The sequence below is a fragment of the Marmota flaviventris genome, chromosome 19, assembly GCF_047511675.1.
Source record: "Marmota flaviventris isolate mMarFla1 chromosome 19, mMarFla1.hap1, whole genome shotgun sequence".
Taxonomy (NCBI): domain Eukaryota; kingdom Metazoa; phylum Chordata; class Mammalia; order Rodentia; family Sciuridae; genus Marmota; species Marmota flaviventris.
The window spans coordinates 15,976,941-15,999,602 of record NC_092516.1 but is presented as its reverse complement, the minus strand read 5'-3'; the positions used below and the strand labels follow the sequence as shown (position 1 = coordinate 15,999,602).

Genomic DNA, 22,662 nt, shown 5'->3' with positions numbered 1-22,662 from the left:
GGGGTAGACCGGAACGAGGCTGGGAGACTTGAGGGAACTTGCTCAAGCTAAAGACTTGAGTCCAGGCTTCTTTCCATTCCTCCAAAACCACGGACCCAGGTCAGACCTACTGCAGGGGGGTCAGCAAATACCTGGGGCTGCAAACGAGACTCCCTAAGGGTCTTTCTCATTCTTGAGACCTCGGCAGATGCCCTCTCATTCTGACTGAACCCTGGGGACCTCTCCGAAGCAGAGCCCCTACGGAAAGGGGTCTCTGCTTGACTTCTTTACAGAGTCATAGTACAGGGACCAGAAAAGATCCACCTAGGGTCAGGGGATAGGACTGGGGTCAGGCAGCACGTGGCCTGCCCTGCCCTGCCCCTTCCCTGGGATCCCTGCTCCATCCGCTCTAAAGGCTGAACCCTGAGCCAGCCCTCCAGCTGCCATTGAGGCTCGCCTGGAAATCTCCCTTTCCTTACGCGGACAAGAGGGAACGCCCTTTGCAGTAATCCTGGGAAGTTCAGGATAAATCCTGCTAGAGCCCCTGACCCGCCACGCCACGTGTTGTCTGAACCCATCCATCAAACTGGGTGAAGGGGAAGAGAAAACTCAGAGATGACTCCAAGGATGGAGGAGATGACTGGAGACCTGGCACAGAGAGAGGGGCTCCCCCTCCTTACCTGTACCAGTCCAGCCCGCGGCCGTAGTTCCTGTCGAAGAAATGGGGCTCCGTACCCAAAGCCCGCACGTCCGGGTGCACGCGGATAAACTCCAGCACTGCCCGGGTGCCCCCCTTCTTCACACCCACAATGAGTGCTTGGGGCAGCCGTTTGGTACCCAGTTTCGGTGAACCAGAGTGGTTGGAAGCGGAGAGTCGAGGGGCGGGCACGGCGGCCGCGGGCGCGCTGGGAGCGCTGGGCTCGCTGGGCGTCGGCCCGTGGGGATCACAGGGGAGGGACTTCTGGAGAAGTTTCTGGCCGCTCGGGCTGGGACCGCGGAGGCAGCGAGGCGCGCCTAGGAGCCGGCTCCGGCCGAGATCGTCGCAGCAGCACAAGAAGCTGTAACACAGGTAAGTGCAGGAGAGCGAGAGCGTGAAGGCGAAGAGCAGCCTGCGCGCCCTCCGCGGCTGAGGTGGCCCCGCACGGCCCAGGACCCTATAGGCCATGGCTCCATGGGCCCGCGCCGGGGGTCATGGTTTCCGAGGGGGCACCTGCGGCGGAGCTGCTGTGGCCCTGCGTCGCCTAGAGGGCTCGCGTGGCTCTGCCCCGGCAGCGTGGGTCGGGTGTAGGGGGCGCCGTCTTCTCCGGGCGCTGCTGGCTGGGGCGCGCACCGTGCCCCGGGATCCCGGGGGCTGCGGCTCCTCGGGAAACAGGCGGCTGCATTCCCAACATCGCCTGGTCCTAGGCGATGGGGCTCCGGGCAGCAGGGCGGCTCCTGGCGCTCCTCGGCTCCTCTGTGCGCCGGGTACAGAGCGCGCCCAGCGCCCGAAGCCCCATTCCCGACGCTCGGAGCGCGGCGCACGGAACGCTTGGCGGCCGCGCGACTGTACCGGCCGGAGGGCGGACCGGACGGTGGCGCTGGCGCCGGCCGCGATCCGGCTCCTCGGGAAATGCCGAGCGGAGCGCGCTGCCGGCTCTATTTAAGGAGTAGCCTGACGTCAGCCGCGCGGGTCCCCCGAGCCCGCACCGCGCCCGGGGACCTGGCCCGCCCCCTGCTCCTCCACGGTCTCACTCCTCTCGGGGACACACTACCCCAGGCCCTCTCCATGCAGGCCGCTCTGTGAGGAGCCTGACCAGCGTGGGGCGGTGATGGAAGGGTGTCTTAGGTTCATCGTGTACTCCGCCGGAAGGCTGGACATCCCTACCACACTGACCTCCCGACACCGAGGGGTAGAACCCAGACTGCGCCAACATCCAGTCCAGACAGAACTAGGCGAAGACGAAAGCACCCCTACCGACCCCGATGCGTGGTTCCACACACGCACCACATACGCAGGAGCTCTTTGACCCGGACACACCCCCACATCACCCTAGGGGATGGGATGGAGAAGAACCCTAATTGTGGCTTAGAAATACACGGGGACACACCCCCTCCCCCGCCATCTCGCCACGCAGACACTCAGAGCCGGGAATCGGACATCGTGCAGTGCGCGCACACACACGCCTGGGACCCGGAGGCACGCTGTAAATGGGATGGGTGGAGGAGCGGAGCGAGAGTGAGATTCCGTGACTACTCATGGAGCTCCTTAGCCCCCCGCGCGCTGACTCACACCCAGGCGGCTCGCTCTGTCTCACACCCGCGAAGCACGCACCTCCACCCCAGTCTCACTCCACCTCTCCCAGTGCCTGGAGGCAGAGCGAGCCCCCAGAGCCGCGGATTCCGCGCCAGGCAGATTCCTCTCTTAGCGGTCGCCCCCTAGCGGCAGACTGCTCCCCGGGGAGTTGTCCAGGTCCTTAAGGGGTAGGTAGGGTGTTCTGGGCTGCTTCCTGCAGTGGATCTGAGAGAGGAGGGAACAAAGGACAGAAAGGACTTATTCAGGTCCAATTCTACTTTGAATGATTCCTAAGCGACAACCGCAGAACCACTGTCAGTGACCATGCCCAGAATAGGCTTGAGTGATTAGCCCAGTGCTGGGAACCACACATATCGCAGAATTGGAACCCTGCGGAAGAACAGATCTGAATGGCCATCACTCGAAATGTTGCTGAGCTGTCTCTCAACGAAGCCAAAGGACCGTGTAGGGTGTTTCCAAAGTGGTGACCACTGCCACTCCCATGCTCCGTTCAGGCTGTGACTGACTTCAGGGCATAACCTGATCTTAAGGACATGTGGATTTTAACTCAAAACCCAGGAAATATTTTGTCCCCAAACCAGGCATGTCCATAGGGACCTTAGATCATTCCCTCTACTGTAGATAGTAATCATGGTTACCAACTTTATACAGAGCACGTGGCACATGTTAACTGGTTTAATATTTACTACTACCTATGAGTCTGTTACCTTTGCTCTCCCTTCATTTTGCTTGCTTAGTTCTAATAATAGCTAACATTTATCAAGTGCTTGTGTTGTGTCTTTAATGTGCCAATCACTTGACATGCTCTCTACATCATTCATCTTTGGAGATAGGTACAATTCCTAATCCACTGTGAAAAGGAGGTTTAATGAACACATTCTCAGTAAATTGGCAGAGCTGAGATAAAACCCGGGCAGTCTGACTCCAAAATTCAAGCTCTTAATTACAGTGTTCGAAAGCCCCCTTATCTTCCTTTGACCCTTATTCACATAATTCCATCCAAAGCTCCTGACCTGGATGTGAATGAACTTGTCTTTCATAATCAGACACCTGGGCCTGAATGAGGAATTCCAGGTGTACACTGAAAAGTTCAACAGGACCCTCACTTCCTTTCTGCAAACTCTATTTCTAGTAATACCACCTAAGACCCCATTATCTTTTTCTGGTGGATCCATCATATCATGAACATCTCAAGCTTGTAGCCAAGTAACCTCTCTCTCAGTTCTTCCTTCAAGTGCTGCTGATTAAGGCACATCGACCCCATACTGTTTTTTGTACAGTGGGGCTTTTTTGGATCCAACACGTAGGTCCTTACACATTTGACCTGATTAAATTTTATCTTGTCTCATCAGTTAACTGCTCCAGTTTTTAAAAGGAAAAAAAAAAGTCTACTTGAATCTCAGGACATGATGTAGCCTTCATATATTCAAAAAGAAAAAGTAGAAAGATCACATCTCACTTTTACCCTTGATTCCAGGAATACTTTGCCCTCTTTTGAGCCTCAGTTTCCCTGGCTACAAAATAGGGACTTAGGAAAACTCTCCAAAATCTTATGGGGTTCTGGTAGTGTAATTCTCTGCTCCTGTGATTCCATTACCCAAAGCATGAACCAGTCTTCTGACATGTCCTCTCCACATTTGATTACAATTTAATTAATTCTTCACTCAAATTGTTAATAAAAATGTCAAAACAAATATGTTGAAAGGAGTTCTAATATCTACTTTCAACAATTTTTCACATCATGAACCTGTTATTTCCGCACTCCATTGTTAAAATTGCAAGGTTAAACATAGAGTAATCCACTCTGACAAGTGCTTTTTTTTTTTTCTAGAGAAAAACACGGATATGGTTATTTCTCACGATTTTGTGCTCAACTGAATTTTAAAATTATTTTAATCCCTGAACCCATAAAGTCTGAAATTCCCAGATACACCAAAACCAGGCAGGTTTTTTCTTCCTCAAATTTTCAACAATGACAATTAGATAATTGGTATACCCAAATCCCTCCACTACCACCACCACATAACACCTGGATCATTTTATAGGAGCACCATGATTCTCCTTTGGGAGTATCAGGTAGGATTATGTTGAGTTGTGGGGTTTGTCAAATAACGGTCATTAAACAAAATATATATTTATTTTTCTATCCCATGAAAATGATCGACAAAGGTGATTCAGGAATGGTATAGAAAGCCCCACGATGTTAGAAAACAAGTCTCCTCCTATCTTGCCGTTCCACTGTGTGCTTTTTTCTTCCAAAGTCACTGGTATGCTAAGATGCCATCCTGTTCACATTCTGACCATCAGTAAGGAAGAAAGGGGTACAGAAAGCCATATTTGAGAGCCTTCCTTGGGAAAAAATCTGTGTTATTTTCACCCATCTTCAAATGATCACAATGCTTTTGCATTTCTATCTTCAAGATATCCTTCAGAATGTAGTCTTGATTTGGGGTCTCGCCATGCCTGGCTAAATCTTGGAGCTTTTTGTTACCAAGGAAGAATTTATGAATGATTATAGAAGGCAACTAGTAATCTCTGTCATTCTTTGGAAAAAAAGCTTCCCCCTGATTTTTTTCCCCACATGGGTTGTGTGGCTTGAGCCTACTTCAAAGAGAGCCTATGATCAAACCAGGTGCCCTCATTTTATAATCATATTTCAATGATTGACAGTAACTCAGATTTTTCCAGTGAGAATCAATCACAGAACTTTGGTTGATGCCCTTTTTTTCTTCGTAGACCATGACCTAGTCTAAGGTCAGCCTGGCCCTTCCAGGGATCATCTCTGCCATCGAGAGGGGAGATCCTGAGAATGCAAAGAGGAAAGTGAGATCCCTGAATATCCTGTGAACTTTAGAATCTAGCTATGCCAAAAGCACATCCCTGGACTTTCTTGCTCCCGTTGATTATTAGTTCCCTGTTAGTCTCCACTAAAAAAATAACAAACAGATAAAAATAAGGTTTTTCCCCCCTTCAAAAATGCAATAAGGAACATTTTAATAAAAAGTGGTGGAGGTAAGTTGGGGGCTTATTCTGAAGTATATGCACAGAACAGGACTGGAACCCTTCCAAATTCGAGATCCCTGTAAGATCAAGCTACTTTTTCATTTTCTTTGCTTCTCCTTGTGTTTTATTTTTCTTTTCACTCTTAACTGTCATTTTCTCTCTGTTTTTGAATCAGTAAGGGTTCCTGATTTGTGATCAACAGAAACTGACTTTGGCTATTATGAGCAAAAAGGAATTTTTGGATAGCTCACATGGGAAAAGAACTTTGAGTAGATCACAGAATTAAGAAGAAGTCTGGAGCACTGGACTCAGAAACCATAGCAGTCTCAGAACACATGTCTTTCTCTTGTTTTTCTCGGAGTCTCCATTTCTCTTTTGTACCCAGTGTTATCTTGAATCTTCCTTCCCACTCTTGTATGGAAGACCTTGAATTTGAAATCATGAAACACAGACGTTGTCTTCCCCTTAATGCTTTGGACCTAATCAAGCCTTATTAATCAGTTTTATTTCAATGTAATTTTGAATCTTTTCTTGAGAGCAGAGTTTTATAAAATGTGAGAAAATGTCCCAAAGAAGGTGACTCTTATAGGGCAAAGAGCAATGAAGTGGAGTCACGTGATCTGATCCATGAGGTGCCAAGTTCACTCTGAGCCACGAGGGTGTGCACAAACATTCCACATTTAGATGAGAAATACTTTGGCTCATGCTCCATTCTCTGGACCAAATCATCCGAGGGCAAAATTTCAAGGGGCTTCCCAGTACTGCCAGAGAAAACAGGCAAATATAGAAGACGACAGACCATGGACCATCTTAAGGACTTTGTAAGATTGAAAAAATCCTTTGTCTTTCTCTGTGTTGTTGCTGTTGTTATTGGTAACAATCATCATCGTGGGCATGGTCATCAACAGCACCATTTATTGCAATACCTGCTCCACACCAGGGACTGGGCTCAGCATCGAGATGCATTGCCTACTTTAATCCTCTCAATAAATCTATAATGCCTACCATATTGATTTATTGAGAAGATTTATTGAACCTATATTATCGTATCACACCTGTTTGACGATCTGGCCTTCCTAGACTCTCAACTCCTTGAGGGAAAGGGCTTAGCAGCTGTTTCTAACTCAGCCTGCTGCTGAGTTTGGACTGCATGTTCATGTTGGAATTCCCTTGGTTTCTTTATCTCTCTATCTTTGATGGACCGCCGAATATTACCCCCACCGAGGCTTCCAAGGAAGAACTAATATTTCATTTCAAAGTGTATCCAAGACGGATTATTTGTAAAGTCAGGAAAGATTTTAAGTCTGTTCTGTTGCATAATGATATAGCACCCCTGACCTAAGTAATGCTTCTTTGCCTCTCATTTTCTTTAACCAAAGAGAAGCAGATAAGAGTGATACCACGGGTATGTCACTCCCAATTCATCAAATTCCCCCAATACAAATCTTTGTGGCCTAGTAGGAGATGAATGGAAGAGTATATAGCTACAGAGGAAAGTAGAGGAAGATAAATTTGTCGGTTTGTACTGACTTTTAAAAAGTCCTTTTAACATTTTTATTATACAGGTAATATATCCTTGATGTAGAAGCAAATGAAAATACTGAGAACCCAAAAATAAAAATCCCAAATCGTCACACCCAGAATTTTGTGAATATTCATATATTATTAATATAGCTAATATTTTACTTCTAAGCCTTCCAATTATAAATATATTCATTGTTTATGGATCAGCTCATGCCTACTGTTTTGTGAAGTTTTTTTTTTTCAGTTCACAATATCATTAAATACAGACTTACAGAATAAGTTTGTTGTTTTTTTTTTTCAGAAAGAGAAAAATGACTTTCTATCCAAAATGTTAGACATAAAGATGGTAAGCCAGGAGCTACAACAAATGGAGAAAATCCTAACCTTCTTGTGACTCCATTCAACACAGGAGTCAGCAGAGTGACGGTGAAAAAATGAGTCCTGATAACTATGTTTGAACCCCTGGATCCAGCTTTGCCTAAAGCTGTCTTTTCAAGAGGCCGTAAAACATGGTGGTTAGATGTGCCATTTGCCAGGTTCAAATCCTGGGCTCTGCTTCTAGGATGAAACAGGATAATAGATTCAGTGCAACTTAAAAAACAGCCTGGTTATCCATAAGTCCTCAATGAACATCGGTCCTTATTATGCTGGAAACTTTTCAATTATATCTGTCGATAAGTTTTCTTTTTGGCTTAAGTCATTTTGATTGATACAGACAGACACTTTCAACTGTCTCATCCAACTTGAAAACTGTATTGACAACCAAATAAAATGGATCCTATTCTCAGAAATCACCAAACACCCCTCCTGTTTTGAATCCAGCGGATCTCCCTGATACTTTCAATGTTGCTAGGGAAGTAAACAAGTACCCTATTTAGGCACGGTTTATGACAGGTGTCCAATAATTTCGTACTGGGTCAATAGATAGATCAGACTCTCACACACCCCCTTTGCCTGGAAGACAACTTGGTGTAACTGATCTTAAAGGACTGAATTGTTTGTTTATTGATCACTCTTCCTTGTCTTCTGTCTCCTCCCGATTCAGTCTGAATTCCATGAATAAATAGGATAATCACTTTTTGCTGAGATCGTCAACTCCCTTGACCCTCTCTCACCACTGTATTTCCTGGTTACAATCAACTCCCTTCCTACTCTGTGCTTGCACCCACGCAGCTGAGCTCAGCGAATGCAGAAGCATGATGACTACTCTCACTTCAAATTCATCATTTCTAATCTCAAGTGGACCCTTCACACTTCCTAGCAATCACACTACATTTTCTAGTCCATTCACTCCCCAGTCTTCCTTTGTGAGTGTTTAGTACCGCCCATCTGTTCTCGAACCTCTTATCCTCCCTTCCCTAACCCATCCGCTGAGGACCTTGCTACCTACTTCAGTGGTAAACGGAAGCAATCAGAAGAGAGTTTTCCCCAGGGCCTTCCCACCTACCTGCATCTACGTACATGTGCTTTATTTCTTTTTCTCCTATTAATACGGTATTATTATCTGTGTTTTTAGAAAAGACCAACCCCTCTACGGTGCATGTATCCAGTCTGTCCTTCTCTAGACTGGACTCTAGCAGTCCTTCCCTTTGTCTCCGCCATCATGAGTTTTCCTCCTCTCCACTGGATCATCCCCATCAGCATTCAAGTATGGTTTTATTCATTTCTTTTTAGAAAGAAAAGAAACTACCTTGTCTTGATCTCACCTTTGCCTCCAATGACTGCACCATTTAGATTCCTTCCTTTACAGCTCAATTCTTCAAAAAAGACCTTGATCCGTTGACTCTTCCCATTGGCCCTTGAGACAGTCTCAGTCCTGCCTTGGTTCCACCTCACCTCCAGAGGTCACATGTCCTAAGGTCACATGACTCCCATGTTGCAACTCAAATTTTTTTGTTTGTTTGCAATGCTGGGGATGGAACCCCAGGCTAGGCAAGTGTTCTCCCACTGAGCTACACCCTCCCCCTCGACTTTTTCTTTCTTTCTTTGGATCTGAGAGCAAATTCTGTTCACTCGTCCCTTAAAATACACACTAAATTTGGCCGACTCTCACCATCTCCTTTGCATCATGTGGTCCAAGTCGCCATCCTTTTTCATCTAAATCACCCAGGAGCCCCTGTCAATAATTCTTTTTCTCTCTGTTCTTTTCTCTCTCTCCCACACTCTCTTTTGGATTGGATGTTGCCAGATAGCTGAAAACTACATTTCCCAGAATCCTTTGCAATTGGCTTCTGGTTAGGTTCACCCAAGGAGAGGTCCTGGAAGGAAACTAGAAAACAGAAGGGAAATATTAGGTCCTGCTTCTAGAAGTGTCTCAGATGACATTAGCAGCAACAGCAGGGATATGGGTTTCTAGTTCCTGTTCATACACAGCATGGTGGTTGAAGTGAGCTTTCCTACTGTCTTAGCAGCACAGAACTAATAGGCGTTGGCTCTGGTGGTGTTAAATAAGAGACCTTCAACTTCTCAGAGTTTTGGGGCCCAGGAACCTGCCGTGATAGTGGGAGTGTGACCTCCTATTCTCTGCAGGCAGGATGTGGCTGTGGCTCCAAAGGCAGCTGTAAGTAGCACATGCTCCATGTGATAGAGTGGTCGGGGGCTCTGATAGCTTCATGTTCCCTCCTGGTTCCTGTGGTTATTAATTTTTCAAGTAACTTTGTCCTTCCCTTTTTGTTCCTCCAACACTTCCATCGCTTTGGGAACCAGTTCCCTCTATTAAATTCTTTTTGTTTGAAATACCTGGAGTGGTTGGTTCTGTTTTCCAGAATAGACCTTGATTATTAGAGCTCCCTAATAGGTCCTCCTAAATACACTTTCAACAAGAGGGATCCTTATATTCAAAGTCCTCTGTGGCTTTTAATCTCATTTAGAAGATCCATCATGGGGTCCAAAGCCGTGTTAATCTGGTAAGAAGTCTTCTGAGAAAATAAGCCAAAATAATACCACTAACTACCCAGATCATTCCCCTCCACCTTCCCCAACCCATACCCACTCTTCTCAAGCAACTAGCAGGCTCAGAATGAGACATAAACCATAAATGAGACATAACCAGAAAGATCTGGCAGGGAACCCATGAATAAATACTGTGCAAGAGGATTATTCTTTTTTTAAAGGAGAAGCCAAATTTATTGATACTCATAGATCTAATTACACATGAAAAACACTCAGAGCTACTTTTATTTCAGATTATTTAAACAAAACATGTCCTAATGAGTTAGAATTAATAAAGCATTATACAATTTGAAAGAAGAGAGATACACCAAATTTCAGTGAATTTGCTTTTAAAAATCATTGATTAATCCTTTGTAAAGAGGTTTAAAGGATAAATCCAATCATTTATTTTAAAGAAAACCAAATAATATCATGATTACAAGGTTTTCTAAATGTGCTTCAAACTTGCTGCATTTGGAAATTTTTAAGTTCATACCGAGGATGATTTTAACCTCATTTCCCTCAGTTCATATCTACATTCTATCCCTTCCCACCACTCTGTTTGAGGTCCCCCAGTGTGGAGTTCATCTTAATTTCCTATAAGAAACAGTGAGTAGAGAGTCCATTCTTGGGAGTCCAATTGCTCAGCCTTTTACCTCTTTCCTACTTTCCACAGTACCCGATACTTCCAAGGACTGAGCCTTTTGGGAATTTTCTGGGGTAAGATTTCCTGTTTTAGGCATGAAGTTGCAAACTTTCTTGGGTCTGCTGTGTCAGTTCCTGCTTCCAATTTTTTTTATAACTTTTAAAAATCTCATATTTCCCACTGTGTTCTCTTACTTTTTAGTTCTTGTGGATGAATCCTTGCATTTCATTCCTTTAGACATAGTGGGGTTGTGGAAATACAGTGTATGTGACAGAGAGGTTCTGAAAGGACCTTGAATGTCGCCAACAGAAAGCACTCAGGTGGTGGCTCTTGAGCTAATCCCTCATTGCCAAAGAAGCTGCTCCTGTGTCTCTGAGTCTCTAGCTCTGGCCATTTTCAGATGTGGACAATTTTCAGGAAGCAGCCAGCAAATGATCAGTTTAAGAAGGTCAGCTGGTGGGTAAGCGGGAAGCCCAATTAATGTATACTATATGAACGGTACATGAATAGTTCCTTTTATTAAAATGTAGAATATTGCATCCAAAGAGAATGTGCCTATGACCATTCCCCAGCATTTTTTTATGCTGGCTTCCTCTCCCCCCAAGTTCCTAACATTAGCACGATTTCATAGTATAATTGCACTCTTTTTAAGAAGCACTTTCATGTATAGAAAACCCAAAGGACACAGTCTGGGTCTATATGGCAACGCCATGCAGATATCAGGCACCTGAGCTTCCAGCTCTCTGCAGCTTTGACTGTGTCCCATCTCTTTGTGATTGAGCATGGCTGTTCAAGTTCCTGCAATCACATCCCCCGCCCAGGTGACTGCTGGGAGGGAGGGGAATAGGTTACTCCACTTCCTTCTCAGGAAAATTTCCCAGAAGTCTACACTGTTCGCTTCTCATTGGGTAGAATTTAATTACATGGTCACACCTGGCTGCAAGGAATGCTGGGATGCGCTCTGTTTGGATGAACAGTAATGTTAATAGGTTCTATTGTTCTGAAAGAGAATGTGGATGTTTGAAGGCAGTTAGCAATTTCTGCCTCACTGTTGTTTAAGCTCTAGTTCTTACAACAAGTCGAAACAAACCTCTTTTAATACAGGGATCAGCCAAAATATCCTCAGTCATTTAGAGCGGATCCTGGCCCTAGGGCTAGGTGAAACTCCCAGGAAGTCCTTCTGTGCCTATAGCTAACTCGGTAGTTGCTGGATCACAAGAGAGGATGGGGCTAGGAAAGGATGGCCCAGAGAAAAAGAAGTCAAGGGCATTTTCTGGATGTTGGGGGGAGGGCTACCAAGATTTTACCAGCCTTAGAGTCCTGCTTATACTTATCCTGACGGTACTTGGTACTTTTTTCATATCTCTGGTTGTGTACAAAGTATATTCACTCCAGTTCGTGTCTTCATACATGTACTTTGGGATAATGATGTCCATCACATTCCACCATTGTTTCTAACCCCCTGCCCCCTCCCTTCCCCTCCTACCCCTTTGCCCTATCTAGAGTTTGTCTATTCCTCCCATGCTCCCCCCTCCCCATCCCACTATGAATCAGCCTTCTTATATCAGATAAAACATTTGGCATTTGTTTTTTGGGGGATTGGCTAACTTCACTTAGCATTATCTTCTCCAGTGCCATTCATTTACCTGCAAATGCCATGATTTTATTCCCTTTTAGTGCTGAGTAATATTCTACCATGTATATATGCCACATTTTTAATCCATTCATCTACTGAAGGGTATCTAGGTTGGTTCCACAGTTTAGCTATTGTGAATTGTGCTGCTATAAACATTGATGTGGCTGTGTCCCTGTAGTATGCTGTTTTTAAGTCCTTTGGTAGATGGCATCACTATACCAGACCTTAAATTATAGTACGGAGCAATAAGTAACAAAAATAGCATGGTATTGGCACCCAAAACAGACTGGTAAACCAATGGTACAGAATAGAGGACACAGAGACTAACCCACAAATTTACAATTATCTTATATTAGACAAAGGTGCCAAAACATACATACATTGGAGAAAAGATAGCCTCTTCAACAAATGGCGCTGGGGAAACTGGAAATCTATATGTAACAAAGTGAAATTAAACCCCTATCTCTCACCTGCACAAAACTCAACTCAAAGTGGATCAAGGACCTAGGAATTAAACCAGAGACTCTGCATCTATTAGAAGAAAAAGTATGTCCTAATCTTCATCATGTTGGATTAGGCCCCAACTTCCTTAATAAGACTCCTATAGTGCAAGAATTAAAATCAAGAATCAATAAATGGGATGGATTCAAACTAAAAAGTTTCTTCTCAGCAAAAGAAAAAATCTGTGAGGTGAATAGAGAGCCTATATCTTGGGGGCAAATTTTTACCCCTCACACATCAAATAGAGCACTAATCTCTAGGGTATATAAAGAACTCAAAAAGCTAAACACCAAAAATAAATAAATAAATAAATAAATAACCCAATCAAAAAATGGGCCAAGGACCTGAACAGACACTTCTCAGAAGAGGACATACAATCAACCAACAAATGTATGAAAAAATGATGTGGAAGTTTTAAATTTAAATAGAGTCTCCCAATGGTTATGTTAGTTCACAATCCCCCAGCAGTTCCTCATTAACTCTATAAATCATATTTTAAAATAATTTTGCCATTCACATGGAAGAAAAATGATATCTAATTGGGTTTGTTTGCTTTTCCCTATTGCTGAAGGTGAGAAAGTCTTTACATGTTTCTTGGCCATTCAGATTTCTTTTTTTATAAATTGATCATTCACCAACTTTGTTCATTTTCCTGATTTTTTTTTCAAATATGATTTAAGGTAGTGCTCTAATTTTTTTTTCAATTTGCTAAGTCATATCCAAAATCAGTTACTGAATAATTCTCTTTTCTCGCTGATATAAAAATGCCATATTCCTCATCTCTGATTCTGATTTCATAAATTTATCCATCAATATTTATAAATAATATGGTCTTCGGATGCCTTGACTAGTAATATTTTTATAAGATTCCTTTCAAAAATAACATTCAAGTTAGAAGAGTCATAACAAACAGACAGAATGATTCTGAATGGTGTACTTCTTGCCAGATCTTAAAATAAATTACAAAGTTAGTGTAATTAAAACAGTATGGTGGGCTGGCTGGGGCTGGGGCTGGGGCTCAGTGGTAGAGACCTTGCCTGGCATGTGTGAGGCACTGGGTTCGATTCTCAGCACCACATACAAATAAATAAATAAAGGTCCATCGACCACTAAATATATGAAAACAAAACAAAACAGTATGGTGTTGGCCCAAGAAGAAACAGATAGATGGATCAAAAGGACAAAAGAGAACAGGATTTTATGTTCAGGTTGTGATAAAAGAAGCATTTGGGTGTTGGATGCAATGTGTTTGCCAAAACACATTCCACATAAATCACAGCAGTTAATGTTAAAAATTAAGCCCATAAAATAATTACAAGAACATTGTAGGATCGAGAGAGACTTTGAAACACGAAAGCAGAGAAGATACCATAAAGTTTGAAACTGGTAAACTTGGGATACACAACCAACAGTGCACCCCATCAAATTAAAAGTCAACGGCACCAACAAAAATATCAGCCATAAAGATACAACAAAGTGGAAAGCCTTCGATGTATAAAAAGTCTTTTAAAAAAAATCAAGAGTGGAAAATGGGCAAACCATATTTCAGAAAAGAAGCCATGACCAACGAAGGAGTGGAAAACTTGCACACCAGGGAAGTGCACCATCAAAAAATACTGAATAGAATCTATGACCTACCAGGTTGGCCAACAGTTCTTAAATAAGGAGCTTCGAGCTGTCAAGCCTACGGAAAAAGTGTTTAAATACTTCAGGGTTGAAATGAGAGCCAGAGTTCCGGAAGATAATTTGGCCATGTGTGCACTACAAACTTTTGAAAGTATTCATACCTTTTCATTTTAACCCAGGCTAGGAATTTATCATAAGGAAAGAGACTCACAGATAGGTACCGAGACTTTTTCATCACTTTTTATATACACATATATAATTTGAAGGTCAACTTGGAAGCGATCTTAAAGTTTCACTGATTGGTATTTTTTTTCTTAAATAAATGATGGTCTTTTGCTCTCTCAATGCCAATCTCTTATCCCAATTCAGAGCTGACTGGGAAATGGTAGATCGTGGATTAGGGAAGGGACAGAGAGCATGTGTCCCCTTAGTGATTTAACCTAGTGGTTGTCAGCCCGGGCTGCACATTAAGATCACCTGGGGAGCTGTTAAAAGGCGCTGGTATCTGAGGCCCCTCCAATCCCGATTCCATTGGTCCTAGGTGAGACCTGGGCGTTGGTATTATTTTTAAAGCTCCCTTGGTGATTCTAATGTGCAGCCGGGGGTCAAGATCCATTGCTAACCAGAACTCCCTTTAAGCTGATTAATTACCTAAGCTATTGACCAAAGCTGAAAACTAACAGCCCTCGGAGAAACCCCAGGGAGGCTTGAGTCTGGCTGATCACAAATGGGCAGCGGCCAACCCTATACCCCAAGAGACTGTCCTCCCTGGCCATGCTAAAGCCAGGCCGGCCAAGGGTCTATTAGATTTAATACCAAAGAGGTCACGCGTGACCTTGACAAGCACACTCACTGGTGAGGGCTTCTTGACTGCTCTGTGACAAACTGCCACAACAAAGCCTCACACCCGTCTGCGCTTCCATTTTTAGCCTCTTTATTACCTCCATCTGTTGATGGAGATGGTGGCGGCAGACAGGGAGTGAGTTGTGTTGGATAAATAAAGACAGACCGCTACAGAGCCTCCCACTGGCAGGGGGGCTAATGCTCCCTAAGTGGGTCCCTCCTTCTGTCCACACACTTTATTGCCACCCCGTTAGACTCCCCCATTCCCTTCTCCTCCACCTCAATAACAAGTCTGCAATTTCCACTCCATTTCACACAAACAACTTCCTCGCACTTCCTAGCTCACACGGCGGCTGCGGCGGCGGCGATGGCTGGAGGCTTAGCTGCAGACCTTGAGAAGGCCTCTTCATTTTCATCAGTGACTGTCCCTTCCCTAATCCCCCAACCCTCCCCGTGCCATCTAACAACGAGATGCAAGGACAATAGCACATTCTAGACGATTTATTAAAAGACCACAGGAGGGGATGCACTCATGTCTAGAATCTCCCTTCTCAGCATAAAAACGAAATAAAAGAGAAGGGGGGAAAGATGTGGACAGCATTTGTTAGGGAACTTTAATTTTCTATGCCCATTTCACCCCCAACAAGATATCCGGGAGAGAGAGAGGGAACAGAGACTGGGGAATGTGTCAGGAGAGTATTTCCCAAACTTCATTCATTCATTCATTCATTCACATTGCACCTTCATGATTTCTGCCCTGCCCACGCACCAATAATCAGATTATTCTTGGAACATTTCTTTATATCATTTCATCCTTTATACTTAAATATGTGTAGTGTTTTTTTTTAATAAACTTGATCATAACTCAAAATTAAAAACTAATATCACCTCCCAAAATTGAAGGTGAGCTTAAAAATATACGGTCATGACAAAAGAGTATTATGACACTTTTTAGATGCTGTTGCCTGCTCAGGTGGAGACTTGCTCTCTTTGTTTAAAAGGTGAATAAACAAGAGAGGTGTTAAAGTTTTTTATTACTTTTTTTTTTTTAAGCACCAGGCGGATGCTTCATGATGTAATCAGAAGGACTGAAAGATATTTGTGCAAGAATAACGTCCTCTGAGTTGATGCCGTGTGTGTGACAGCTGGCATTATCTCAGGGCTCATAAACCCTTGGAGAAGCGTGCGCTACACAGTGATTACTTTTCTTTCTAGTAAGAATCTCTCTCTGCCTCGTTTCCTATTTTAGCTGGACACAGAAGTAAGCTTAAATATGATTTTGGATACTTTTTTTTTTTTTTGCCTTTAAACCAGGCTAACCCATAAATCTCCTGAGAGATTCTAATTCGGCAGATCAAGATCATAGCTCCACGTAGTATTTCTAAAAGGTGCATCAGATGATTCTGATGGGAAGACATGTCAGGGAAATCCTCACCTGGGAGCTCCTGTTCAGCAAGAAGGTGCTGCCGGCATCCCCAGAAGCACCTGGGTGAGCCCACCCTGCCTTCCAGTCGCTTAGCACAGAAGCCCCCCATGACACTTCTCCAAAATACTACAGCCAGGTCCTCCCATCTCTTACCACCTCCCTGCAAAACTGAAAAGCAGCCGGGCCTGATGGGGCGTACACCTGTCATCTCAGCAGCTAGGGAGGCTGAGGCAGGAGGATCGCGAGTTCAAAGCCAGCCTCAGCAAAAGCAAGACACTAAGCAGCTCAGGGAGACCCTGTCTCTAAATAAAATACAAAACAGGGCTGGGGATGGGGCTCGATGTGGTCGAGCGCCCCTGAGTTCAATCCCTGGTACCAAACGACAACAACAACAAAAACCTGCAAACCATTTCCTTTATTAATGATCCCTCAAAACATCCCACCCTCAGCTACACCCAGGTATGCAGAAGGGAAGAAGGGGAAGCCGTGGAGGATGCCCACCTCCTCTGCACCGTGATGGGGCCATAGCCTTCCCATTCCAGCTGCTCACCATCTACTCTCCATTTCTGCTGGATTCCATAGTCCTCTCTCTGCAGCTTCAACCGCTGTAAAGGCCCGGTCCTGCAGAAGGCCGATGACCTGCCCCGAGGAACACATCACACAGTGAACTCACCCTAATGAGCGTCCTGGTTCAGGATCTGATATTCACAAGGAACGGCAGTCAGGTCTTTTACGGTCAAGGCTGACAGCTGTTAACACACATCATTTGTTGTTGTTGTTGTTCTAACTAGTTGTACATGCTAGTAGAATGCATTTTGACCTATTGTACGTATTGTATACAACTTCTCATTCCTCTGGCTGTACATGGTGCCGAGTCACACCCATAGTGTAATCAAACATGTATATAGGTATATATAGGGTGATAATGTCTGTCTCATTCTACCACCCTTCTCATCCCCACAGCCCCGCCCCTCCCCTCACTACCCTGTACACAAACCAAAGTTCCTTCATTCTTCCCTATCCCCTGACCCCATTATGGATCAGCATCCACTTATCCAGAGAAAACATTTGGCCTTTAGTCTTTTGGGATTGGCTTATTTCACTTAGCATGATGGTCTCTATTTACCTGCAAATGCCATAATTTCATTCTTCTTTAAGGCTGAGTAATATCCCATGGTGTATATGTTCCACCTTTTCTTTATCCATTCATCTGTTGAAGGGCATCTAGGTTGGTTCCGTAGTTTAGCTATTGTGAATTAAGCTGCTGTAAACATTGATGTGGCTGTGTCACTCTAATGTGATGATTTTAAGTCCTTTGGGTATTAAACCAAGGAGTGGGATAGCTGGGTCAAATGGTGGTTCCCTCCCAAGTTTTCTGAGGAATCTCCATAGTGCTTTCCACAGTGGTGGCACCAATTTGCAGTCCCACCAACAATGAACCTACATTATTTTTAATAAAGCCTTATAGTTAAACAGAGTACTTGGGTTTATTTTGACAAAATCATACTTGCATGGAATTTGATTTAGTGCTTTTCGGTCCTGTTCTGCCTCCAGTCCTCCTTCCCCTTTTTCTCCTCCCTCTCCTATCCTTCCTTTAACTCGCATGTGTATTTATTTGTGAGTGGTGCTTTCTACATATGCATAGAGGTGGAATTCCCTGTGGTGTAGTTACCCATGCACCTAGCATTATTTTTGAAAATGCATTCTGCATTTCCTCCCCTTCCCACTCCTCTCCACCCTCCCTCTTGATCTCCTTTACTCCACTGATCTTGCCTATCACTTTATGATATCGGATCCACCCCTGTCCCCCCTTTATTTTGCTCTAGCTCCTATTAGAGAAAACATTCAAGTCTCAATTCTCTGTGTCGGGCTTATTTCACTTAGCACGATGTCCTCCGTGTCTGTCCATTTACCGGTAAATGCCATAATTTCCTGCTTTCTTATGGCTGGGCAAAACTCCCTTGCGTATGTAGAGACCACATTTTCTTAATCCATTCACCTACTGATGTCCATCTGGGCTGACTCCATAGGTTGGCTTTTGTGAATTGTGCTGCTATAAACATTGCTGTGGCCGTGTCCCTGTGGTATTTTGGTTTTAGTTCTTTTGGATAAATATCAAGGAGTTCCACTCTTAGTATTTTTTTGGTTTTTGCTTTTCTTCTAAAATCAGGAACAAGACAAGGATGCCCACTCCTTACCACTTAAGTTCAATGTATTTCTTGAAATTCTAGCCAGGGCCATCAGACAAGAGAAGGATATTAAAGGGATAAAAATAGGAAAAAAAGAAAGAAGAAGTCAAATTATCTGTTTGCTGATGACATGATCCTATATCTAGAAAAAAATTTTCTCACCAGAAGACTTTTGGAGCTGATGAATGAATCCAGCAAAGTTGTTAACATACATTTTGAAATATAGGTTCAAAATCATCTTCTCTAGTCTACCCTCCCAGAGATCACCCAGTCTAGCAGTAAGAACGGGGAGATCCAGGAGCCAGGCCAACTTGAGTTCAAAGCAGTGACCGTGACTAAGTTATCTAAGTTCTTAGCATCTCAGGTTTCTTATCTTGGAGGTGGAAGGAACAACAGGGCTTCCATATTTAGAGTTGTCACGAGGGTTAAAGAGGTTTGCACAGTGCACAACAGAAGTAGATGTTCAGTGAGGGCTTGACTGCATTCTGCCGTTGTCTTTGCCATCATCATCATCATTTATTCATCTGAGTGGAGCTAAGAGCTAAAGCATCCTAGTGGATATCTGTTCTTCTTTTAGGCTGCCCATGTTTGAGACCCTTCCTGTGGTTTCTGGAACTCCCCGTACTATGAATCGGATGGCAGGGAAGACCTACTGTGTACTAAGAAGCTGAAAGTGTTCTATCTCATTTTGTGGACTCTCTTGCAGCTGAGAAGACCCAGACTCTGCCTGGGTACCATCCCAGGGGTGAGGAGTCTATTCCTTGTCCCTCCTAGGACCTCTCCTTAGAGACCACATTCCAAGAATCCTGGATCCTGGAATACCTGGGCCGAACAGCTTCAATCCATTTCCAAGCCTTCTCGGTTCCCAAGATTCACCCTTCTCAAGGTGGACCGCACGGCCAGGGTGCACACCTGAGACCCCAAGGGAGGCTGAGCAATGGCTGCACACGTGTGTTCAAGGCAGCTGGAAGATGAGTCGGGAGTGGAAAGAGGAAGGGGCTGGTCCCAAGCCACAGGGCTGTCTCTCCCGGTCCCACCACTGTCATTTGAAGTCAGCCTTTCAGGGTGTCCTCAAGGTGGATCCCTCAGGATGGGATCTTATCTAACCGTCTGTAGGTTGGGTTTATAACATTCAAATGCTTAGACAGAGGGTATGTCGACCTCCGTCTGGGCTCTTGCTGCAACCCCTGAAAAATGTTAGGAATTGTTTGTCAACCTCGTCGAGGCTTCGGGGTGGGAGCAAAAGACACAAGGTAGCAAGGGGCACAGGGGGTCCATCTCCCCACCCCAGCCGTCCCCTCTACACACACACACGCAGACACTCACACACGCACACACACACACTTGGCAGCAGCTCTAAGACTGAAGCTCTACACCCAAGGATGGCAGCAAAAGTCCGTCACCCATGATGCTGACGGGGACATTGAGGCTGATCACCTGCTGAGGGGCAGCAGCTGTGGTATTGCAGCCAGACCCCCTGGAGGGGACCTGGCCAGAGACCCCTGCTGCCTAGGTGCTCGTCTGTCCTTTCTCTAGGCGCCTGCGCGGTCCTATGAATTACCCAACAGGCTTTTGTTCTTTGTTTTATAACGTTCGCTTATTTCCCACCCATCCATCCCCGTGTCCAGCAGGAAAAATTAGGACATGCGCAAGAAATAAAAGAAAGTTACAATTAAAATTATCCATAATTCGTTCCCCGCAGAAGAATTCACTGTTACCACTTTGGCATAAAACCTTCCAGGTTTTTTTTTTATGCTGGTATAAATACACAAGATCATAAAAACGAATCATATCTTATCTGACTTTCTCTCTCTCTCTCTCTTTTTTTTTTTTTGCAATCTAAATTTCTCAGAAAACCTTATACTGTGGACGCCATCCCATGCCAATGTATTTTTTCTTTGTTGTAATTAAACCTTTTGTTTTGAGATATTTGTAGATCTTACAAAACTACTGTCCTGCGTCACAATCAGGATATTGACATTAACAATCAACTGATTTTATTCAGATCTCCCCATGACTTGTGCTCACTTGTATGTGAATCTAGAACAGTGTTACGATATGTTCACGTCTCCGTCATCACAAGGCTCCTTCATGTTGCCCTTTAAGACTCTCACCTACCTCTCCCACCCTCCCCATCCCTAACCACCAATCTGTTATTCATTTCTAAAATTTCACCACTGGTTCATAAATGGGTATATAATATTTTGGAATTGGCTTTTTCTTTTTCATTCGGCTTCATTCCCCAGAGATCTATGCACATTGTTACAAGTATCCATAGTTCATTTCTATTTATTCCAATATCACAATTTTTTAAATCACTCTGGGCTCTTTTCAGTTTTTGCCTATTACCAAGAAATCTGCTATGCCCATTCGGGTCTAGGTGTTCATGTGGACATAAGTTTTCACTTCTTTGGGTAAGTAAATACCCAACAGCTCAATTGCTGGATCAAACAATAATTGAATTTTAGTATAAAAGCAACGGCCAAACTGTTTCCCAGAGTAGCTGTGCCATCTTACAATGAGTGTTCCAATTTTGGCATATCCTTGATGGTACTTGGTATTGTCACTAGTTTTTATTTTAACTACTCTGATAGATGCATGATGATACTTCACTGCAATTTTAACATGTTTTTCTGATGACTAATGATGTTGAACATCTTTTCTTGTGCTTATATTCTGATGTATGCCCTTTTTGGTGAAATGCCTTTTATACTTGTTCATTTTCTAATCCGATTTTTAAAAAATTGTTGAATATTGAAGGTTCTTTATATATTCTAGCTTCTGGTCCTTTGTTGGATATAGGGTTTGCAAGTATTTTCTCTCAGTCTAAAGCTTGTCTTGTTATTCTTTTCATGTTTTTTTTTTTTCTGTAGAGCAAAAGTTTTTTATTTTGATGAAATCAAACTTGTCAACTCTTCCTTTTTCAGATTATGCTTTCAGTGTTAAGTCTAAGAACTCAAATCTTTTAAGATGTTCTTATTCTTCCTAAAAGTTTTATATTTAAATATACTTTTCATATTTAAGACCATGATTTATTCTCAGTTAATCTTTTTAATGAGTTTAGCTCAAAGATTAGAGATTCCACCCCCCCCCGATTCTGTATATAACTAGTTGCACAAATTAATATAAATATATGCTATTATAAAAATAAGTTACAATATATCTTGCATCCTGTTTTATACGCTAGTTTTTCCTGCAAAGCCCTATATTGTGGACATCTTTATACATCAATACTGTTTAATCGGTTTCCTAGTTTCTTATGGCTGTATAATAAATCATTGCACTTGGTGTATCATAAGGCAGGCATGTTTTAAAACCTGCTTACCTGTCCCACTATCCATTTAATAGAATTCTTTTTAGCTTACAGCAGGCAGCATCAGTATCTGTTGCTTGCAGCTAAGAACTCTCGTACACGCACATAAGCTGCTTTCCAAGAGGTTATTTAAGCAAACATCACATGTTAAGTTTGTCAAAAAAAGAAGTCAGAACCTCGAAAACAGATTTTCCTCTCCCCCTTGAATCCTTCAGACTTCAATGTTAGACCAAATCAGAGACACTTGCTGCTTCAAGTGTAACCTCATCTTGTGAGATAAAATCCCTCCCAACCACGGTGGTCGGGTTAGGTACGTTTCTATTTCAGTGACCATTTGAAGATTTACATAGATTTCTTTTTAAGGATCCTAGTGAATCATTGCCAAGGTCGAGGTTGGGGCTGGTGGAGGTCGTCCATCTCTCTATCTGTGGCTCTTCCTGAGAATCACTAATCAGCATCGTCTGGGGAAATATTCAACGTGTGCTTGCCTAGCCCCCACCTGACTTTACTAGACTGTCTTCCAGGATGGGACCTGGACTGTGGACAAGGAAACTCCCCCCAAAGTGGCTCACATCCGCATTCAGGGTCATGAACCCCTGCCTTGGTCTGATCTCTCTCTCTGTTTCCAATCTTCCAAGGTCAGGATTTTTTCTGAAGCAGCTCACTGGGTTATTTACCTTCTTGGACTACTAGAAAATTCTATCTGCTGGGTATGCCTTTGCTTGCCTTAGCGCATCTTCCTGCTGGCGAAG

General features: G+C 43.7%; 1 protein-coding gene and 1 long non-coding RNA gene across 3 annotated transcripts in view; one reads left to right on the top strand and one right to left on the bottom strand.

Annotated features, from left to right (window-relative positions):
* Positions 1–1,576, bottom strand: part of Hs3st2 (heparan sulfate-glucosamine 3-sulfotransferase 2) — an 84,634-nt gene extending 83,058 nt beyond the window's left edge. The window contains exon 1 of the mRNA XM_027948760.2: positions 660–1,576. Within this exon, the coding sequence (XP_027804561.1) occupies positions 660–1,144 (485 nt within the window). The 5' untranslated portion in view covers positions 1,145–1,576. The remainder of the gene's footprint in view (positions 1–659) is intronic.
* Positions 852–22,662, top strand: part of LOC139702868 (uncharacterized) — a 62,550-nt gene continuing 40,739 nt past the window's right edge. For both annotated transcript variants that reach the window (XR_011705439.1, XR_011705441.1), the window contains exon 1: positions 852–1,048. This is a non-coding gene — a long non-coding RNA (uncharacterized lncRNA). The remainder of the gene's footprint in view (positions 1,049–22,662) is intronic.